At 38.6% G+C, this 8,207-nt stretch overlaps 1 protein-coding gene across 1 annotated transcript; it reads right to left on the minus strand.

Moving 5' to 3' along the window:
* Window positions 1-194: 194 nt before the first annotated feature.
* Window positions 195-7,454, minus strand: LOC133252093 (olfactory receptor 2M3-like; the record flags this gene model as incomplete). Its single annotated transcript, XM_061424817.1, has 2 exons — window positions 6,544-7,454; window positions 195-207 (listed from the first exon to the last, which is right to left on the minus strand). Coding segments are annotated over exons 1-2 (924 nt in total), but the record flags the coding sequence as incomplete, so codon positions are not given.
* Between the last annotated feature and the right edge of the window lie 753 nt (window positions 7,455-8,207).

An 8,207-nucleotide genomic window follows, 5' to 3' on the forward strand; every position in this document is an offset into this window, starting at 1 on the left:
CTGCCCAGCCCCCGCTTGCTAATGGCAGATGCAGGCGTCTGTGCTGCTTCTCCGCTGGGGGAGTTACCGTAGGGCTTGCAATGTGTGGGTTTTAATTGTTTGTTTATTTTTCCTCCCTGTTATGTCGCCCTCTGTGCTTCCAAGGCTCAGCACAGATTCGGCAGTGAGAAGGTTTCCTGGTGTTTGGAAACTTCTCTCTTTTTAAGACTCCCTTCCCAGGACGGAACTCTGTCCCTCCCTCTTTTGTCCCTTTTTTTTTGTCTTTTATATTTTTTCCTACCTCCTTTCGAAGACTTGGGTTGCTTTTCTGGGTGCCTGATGTCCTCTGCCAGCATTCAGAAGTTGTTTTGTGGAATTTACTTGGTGTTTAAATGTTCTTTTGATGAATTTGTGGGGGAGAAAGTGTCTCCCCGTCCTACTCCTCTGCCATCTTAGCTCCTCCTCTCTTGTTTTGTTTTTAAAATCTATAAAAATGGTGAGTTGCATGTATTGGGTTTTGACCATTATACTAACTTTAATTCCTGGGAAAATCTTGACATGGTCATGATGCATTTGACTATGTATTGCCAGATTCAAACTGCTAACATTTTTTTTTAATTGGAGGCTAATTACTTTACAATATTGTATTGGTTTTGCCATACATCAACATGAATCTGCCACGGGTGTACACGTGTTCCCCATCCTGAACCCCCTCCCACCTCCCTCCCCATACCATCCCTCTGGGTCATCCCAGTGCACCAGCCCCAAGCATCCTGTATCCTGTATTGAATCTGGACAGGCGATTCGTTTCTTATATGATAATATACATGTTTCAATGCCATTCTCCCAAATCATTCCCGCCCCCCAACAGAGTCCAAAAGACTGTTCTACACATCTGTGTCTCTTTTGCTGTCTCGCATTCAAGGTTATCATTACCATCTTTCTAAATTCTATATATATGCATTAGTATACTGTATTGGTGTTTTTCTTTCTGGCTTACTTCTTTTAAATATTATTGTACAGAGCTATTATTAATGCCTTGTTTTTAAATCTTAAAAATCCCTTCAAATATTGATGTTAAGTGCATCAAACAAAATGTCTTTGGTATTTTAAATTTTTGCTCTTCATGCATCTGTAATTTCATTTCCTTTTTAAATATAAAATATTGCCTTTGTTACAAAAAAAAAAAAAAAAACCTCTGAGCAAACAAAAGTCCAAAACCAAAATTCAAAGAATTAATATCAAAGTTCTCAAACTCTTACAAAAAACAGAAGAGAAGGGGATGCTTTCAACTTATTTTACAAAGTCAGCCTTACCTTGATACAAAACCCGACAAAGATGGCGAAAGGAAAGAAAATGAAACATCAATACCACCAGTGCACTTAGATGTAAAAATTCTCAATAAAATATTGGTGAACAAAATTTAACAATACATGACAAGGATCATACACCATGATGAATTGGGATTTATTCCAGGGATGCAAGGTGGCTCCACATTCAGAAGTAAATCGAGGCAATATACCACATTAACAAAATTAAGCGTGAAAATCACATGTTTACCTCCGTGGATACAGAAAGAGCATTTGACAAAATTCAACATCTATTTATGATTAAAAAAAAAAACTTTCAACAGTGAGTATAGATGTCATGTAACTCAATGTAATAGAGACCATATACAGCAAGCTTACAGGGAATATCATACTCAACTGTGAAAAAATAAGAGCTTTTCCTCTAAGATCAGGAACAAGACAAGAATGCCCACTCTTGCCACTTTTATACTACATAGAATTGGAAATCCTAGCTAAAGCACTTAGGCAAGAAAAAGAAATAAATGTAATCCAAATGGAAAAGAAGAAAAATGATCACTATTTGCAAATAACATATATTAGATTAAAAAACTCTCCAGATTTTTTAAACCAAAAATATCTATTAACTAACCAACAAATTCAGTAAAGTTGCAGGATACAAAATCAATATATGAAAATCTGTTGCATACACAAGTAATGAACTATCACATATTAAGAAAACTGTTTCATTTACAAATGCCTCAAAAATAATAAAAATAGTATAGGAATAAATTTAATCAAATATGTAAAAGACCTATACAATGAAGAGTATAAGATGTTGATGAGAGACATTGAACCAGACACAAATAAATAGAAACATATTCCCTGCTCATAGATGAGTAAAATTAAAATTGTTTAAATGTCCATACTGCTAAAAGCAATCTTCAAATTCAGTGAAAACTCTATCAAAATTCCAATGGCATTTTCACAGAAATAGAACAATCTTAAAATTTGTAAATAATCACAAAAAATCCCAAGTAACCAAAGCAATCTTGAGAAGAAAGAACAAACCTGGAGGCATCACACTCCCTTATTTCACACTATATTAGCAAGCTATAAAACCAAAACACTATGGTACTGGCATAAAAACAGACACATGATAAAAGGGAATAAAACTGACCAGAAATAAATCCATGAATACATGGCCAGTTAAGTTTTGATCCAATTAAACTTCAAACCAAATATTTACTGAATAATATTTTGAGCAAAAAAACACAAAGGGGAAAAAGTTCCTCAATATAGGCTGTTGGAAAAGTTGAACAATCACATGCAATAGAATAAAACTGAGCCATTATCATATATCATACACAAAAATTACCTGAAAATGAATTAAAGAGTTGAATGTGAGACCTGATATACTAAACCTCCTAGAATAAAGCATTTAGAAGCTCCTTGAAATTGTCTTAGCAATCTTTTTTTTTTTTTTTGCATCTGACACTAAAAACAAAGGCAACAATAGCAAAAATAAACAAGTGGGACTCCACAAACTAAAAAGCTCTTGCACAATAAAAGACAGTATCAACAAAATGAAAGGACAACCTACTGAAAGGGAAGAATATCTGAAAATCGCGTACTGGATAAGGGATTAATATCCAAATTATATAAAGAATTCACACAACTCAATAGTAATAACACCCAAATAGACCAATTAAAATATAGGCGAAAAGATATGAAGAGATTGTATTCCAAAGAAGATACACAGATGGCAACCAGCACATGAAAAGATTCTTAATATCCCTAATCATCAAGGAACTGCAAGTCAAAATCAACTCACACCTGTCGATATGGCTGTTAAAACAGAAAAAATAAGTGTTGGCAAGGATGTAGAGAAAAGGAAACACTTGTGCACTGTTAGTGGAAATGTAAATTGATGTAGCCACTATGAAAAACAGTATGGAGATTCCTCAAAAAATTTAAAGTAGAGCTACTTTATGATCCAGCAATTCTACGTTTAGGTATTTATCCAAAGAAACTGAAAACACTAACGCAAAAAGATATCTAAACCCCCTGCTCATTGCAACATTACTTGTAACAGCCAAGATGTGAAAACAACCTAATAGCTCATTATTGGATAAATGGATAAAGAAAATGTGAAATGTGTACACACACATACACACACACAATTGAATATTATTCTGCTATAAAAAAGAGAAAATCTTGTCATGTGTGAGAACATGGATGGACCTTGAGGACATTATGATAAATGAAATGAGTCAGACAGTGAATGACAAATACTTTATTATCTCATTTATATGTGGAATCTAAAAAAGAGCAAAATCAAATTCATAGATACAGTGTATAGATTGGTGGTTGCCAGAAGTGAAAGTTGAAGGGCTGGAAAAATGGATGAAGAGGGTCAAAATATACAGTCTTTCAACTATAAAATAAATCTGTCTTGGGATGTAAGGTACAGCGTGGTTAACATTGAATATAGTTAATTATATTACCATATTGCATATTTGAAAGTTGTTAAGAGAGTAGATCTTAAAGTTCTTACCAGGGGGAAAAAGTTTTGTAATTACATGGTGTCCTATGTTAGCTATGATTATTGTAGTGATTATTTTGCAATAAACACAAATATCAGATCACTATGTTGTACACCTGAAAATAATATAATGTGGTAATGCCATTTATATCTCTAAACAATGAATATGAAAAACACTTTCCAAAACAAAAAAACTCTGAATTTTAAGTATATCATATTCAAATTGCAAACAATCAAAGATAAAGAGATAATGGGGTTCTGACTTCTACTTGAAAAAAAAGAAGGAAATAGAACGGGGAAAGGAAAGCACCAAAATTCATACCACTCCTATTGTTCTGATCATCAGTTATCTTCCACAAAGACAGAAATCACATCAGGCCATTCTTACAGTTCTACTGTAAGCTATAAAGTTCTCTTGGTTTGACCTTCAAAATGTACCCAGACTAACTATACTCAATATGCTGTAACAACCTATAATGGAAAAGTGTCTGAAAAAGAATGTATATGTATATAGATAGATAGATAGATAGATAGATATAGATATAGATATAGATAGATAGATATACTTCTCTGAGTCACTTTGCTGTATACATGAAAGTAACACAACATTGTAACTTAACTATATTTCAATTTTCTTAAAAAAAAATGAAAAAAAGTACCCAGAACCTGCTCACTTCTGCTACAGTCTGCATTTTTTCCCATCATGATCCAAGTGTCATCATTTCTCACTTGAATTACTATAGGATTTTTGGGTGGATCATACAGAGAGCCAGGTTGGTTTTCTTTTTTCTAACAGAGGGCGCAGATCATAACTCCTCATTACTCAAAACCCTATCTCTTCACATAGCCTACCAAACCTTATGAGATGTGGGCCCTGTTTTCTAGCCAGCTCTCCCTCAGCCTATCCCTGGCTCGCTTTGCTCTAGAACACTGGCCTCAGCCATTGCTCAGTCATCCCTTCTGCCTAGAACATTTTGCATCAGTAGCCAGACCCTAAACTCTCCCAGGGCCGGGCTATGCTCTTTCCTTCACCACTGTGTGTGCACTCCACCCACTTGGTTGCCAAAACCCCACAGACTCTAAGGATATGAGTGCAAGTCTCTTGGAAGCAGTGTGTTTGAAAAGAGATTTTTGGTCCAGTGTGTCCAGGGAGCTATTTGTAGAAGACATGACTCAAGAGATTATTTCCCAAATCCCTCCAGAGCTCTTGAGCTAAAAACCGGATAGAAGCCAGTTTCTGCCAGGGTTTTATCCTCACACCTCATTTCTCTCCCAACTGAGTTAGCAGATAGACGGGCCCAGGGGTTGAGCTGTGGGAGTTTGTCAAACTGAAATTTTATTTTTCTTAGACACTCCAAGCACAACGTTAATGTCGGGATCTGAACTGTGCTGGAGTAAAGAGATAAGAGGACCACATCTCTCATTCCTGAGGTCAAGGAAGTCTCCTCAGCTACACACGTGCAAAAAGACTCCCAAGGAGGGAGGCATCATCCCATAATATGTGTTGTCCTACTCCTTTTAGCCTTTGCACTGGAATCCAGCTTAGCAAAAAGATGCACGTGAATATCAGGGAGGGTCCTAAGGAAGTTCAGATGTGGAAAAAGGAAGTGAGATATTTGGCCAGAGGAGAACAAAGACCCAGAAGGTCTGTTCCTAGATAAATGACTAGCCACCTCTTTACTGTGCTCCTCCTCATTAGGGAAGATGCCCATTCCCTTTCTCTCCAGGTGTGTATTTCTGCCTTGCCTCTGTCTTAAATAAATAAACTGCTTCTCTCTGTACTCTCCCAACTGTTGTGTTGTGCTAGTAATAATATACTTTGTACTTGTTTTTACAGTTTTACCTCCGTAAAATATTCTTGCTTTCAAATGGGGCAAGATCCAGAGCAACTTTGCTTCTAGCCTCTCTACCCTGGTGGACTAGCATCTAGGATTTCTGGTTTTTATCTAGACTACGTAGGTTCAATTCCTGGGCAGGGAACTAAGGTCCTGCTTCAGAATTGCTAATTGCCACCTCTCTGAGATCATAACCTTGGTGCTGATGAGAAAGAATCAACCTGACCTCCCCCGCTCTTGAAAAGGAATGATACACTTGTAATCTCTTTACCATTCATGGTGTTATTCTTAGAGGAAGACTACAAAGAAGTTCTAGTCTTTACACACTGATTCTTGTATTTAATGTCGAATTTCAAGAAAGCACGAGTCTCTTTCCATTGTTTAATAACAAAAGAAACATGTCAGACTTACTTTATTGGTGCAGATGATAATGTGAAGCCCAGAGAATGGAATATCCTTGTCCAAGATCACACAGTTCCTACAAGTAAGACTCCATCTCTGACCTTTGCATCACATTTCAGTGAGCGATGAATTCTGAATTGGTTCTCCTTCCGTACTTTTAACATGAGTTCAGAAGAAAGACTGTCCTTAGCAATTCTGGGGAAATGGTAAGTAATATATATCTATGGGTCTTCATAAGATGAAAATAGAGGTGCTCGTGAGGGAAGATTCATTGTGAAACTAATTACGTGTATCTGTTTCCTTGACATCTTCTATTCAATGCTTTCAGAATGCTCAGCTCATAGCTTCATCCCGGTCAGGCAGAGGGTTCAATTTGTTCAAAGGAGGAAAATGAGCCACAAAAGAATCTGAGCTTATAGAGGAAAGAGAAGAACAAGAGAGGAAGCCCCAAAAGGGTGGGCATGTCTACACTCTCTATTTCCCCTGCATCTTCCACATCTTCTTCAAGGCCCTCATTATCTCCTTGTTTCTCAGGCTGTAAATGAGTGGGTTGAGCATTGGGGTGAGGATGGTATAGAAGATGGAGGTGGCTCGGTCCCCTACTGGAGTCCTAGCGGAGGCTCTCTGCATGTAGCTAAATATGGCTCCCCCATAGTAAAGACCCACCACAGCCAGGTGGGAGGAGCACGTGGACAGAGCCTTCTGTTTCCCCTCAGTGGACGTCATGCTAATAACAGCCATGAGGATCCGGGCATAGGAAGCCACAACGACCCCCAGGGGCAGCAGCAGCATGATCACGCAGCAAGCATAGATGAGGTCCTCAAAGAGGGATGTGTCTGCACAAGAGAGACGCAGCAGAACGGGGACCTCACAGAAGAAATGGTCCACCTGTAGAGAGCCACAGTAGGGGAAGCTGAAGACCATCCCTACGTCAATCACACTGTCAGCCACTCCACCCATCCAGGATGCCAAGGACATCAGACAGCAGGCCTTCCAGTTCATGAGCACAGGGTACCGCAGGGGGTGACACACGGCCACATACCTGTCATAGGCCATGACTGCCAGGAGGAAGCACTCAGCACTTACTACCGTGACCACTAAGAAGACCTGAGTGGCACAGCCACCCCGAGAGATGAACTTACTTCCCGAGAGGAAGTTCGCTGCCATCTTGGGCACGACTGCACCCATTATGGTCAGGTCCATGATGGAGACCTGACTAAGAAAAAAGTACATGGGAGTGTGCAGGCGCCTGTCAGCTTGGGTGAGCAGGAGGAAGAGGATGTTGCCGGCCAGGGCTGCAGCAGAGGCCAGAAGGACAAGGGAAAATAGGAAGAAGTCATATGGTGAATAGCTGAACAGACCCAAAAGGATAAAGTCTGATAGCGAGGTGTGGTTCCAGATGTCCATGGCCTTGACCCTGAGGGAAAAATAAATGAGTAAACATCAAAACGAAACAACTTACCTGGCATCTCCATCATATATGTAAACTGTCTCCTGTATCTTCTAGAGGTCAGTAGCCAGCTCTCTGTCTTATCCCTGTCCTTTCCCTCTGCAATGAAATCCTTTTCCTCTCATTTGTCCTCGATGGTTACCAAACAAGATTTGATCCTTATTTCTCTTGAAAAGTAGTCAGTACGCCCCCAGAGAAAGGGGCCTAAATAATGCAAAGGGAGAGAGAGAAGGGGTTTTAGGATAAATAGCTATAGGTTTAGGAAAAGTGGATACAGATTTAAGACTATGAGAGTATTGGAGTTTTCAATAGAGAGTAGGAGGAGGAGAAGTGTATAACAGATGTAAGAATAAATGTTATTAAAAGTATAAGGCTTTAATTTTCCCTTCCCCCATTTTCTTAGAGCATTTACTTTAGAGAAATTTGTAAGTTATTTGACTCTGAAATGTACACAAACAGTTTAAAAGTGAAATAACCTTCTAGCCAGCTTTGAGACTGAGTGTGTCTTTCTCAAAAACTTGAGCCTCCAATTAAAATAAATAAATTCATTAAAAAAATTGAGATCCATATCTTTTCATTGCAATCATCCAGGAAGATAGAGCCCCTACTTCCCCAGCTCTGAAGGAGGGCAGGACCCTAACTTCAGCAGGCACCTTGCTCCAAGTGGCAGAATTCTCTCTTGTCGTAGAATGAGAGAAGTTTGTTTTCCT

This window comes from Bos javanicus, chromosome 7, assembly GCF_032452875.1.
Source record: "Bos javanicus breed banteng chromosome 7, ARS-OSU_banteng_1.0, whole genome shotgun sequence".
Lineage (NCBI taxonomy): Eukaryota > Metazoa > Chordata > Mammalia > Artiodactyla > Bovidae > Bos > Bos javanicus.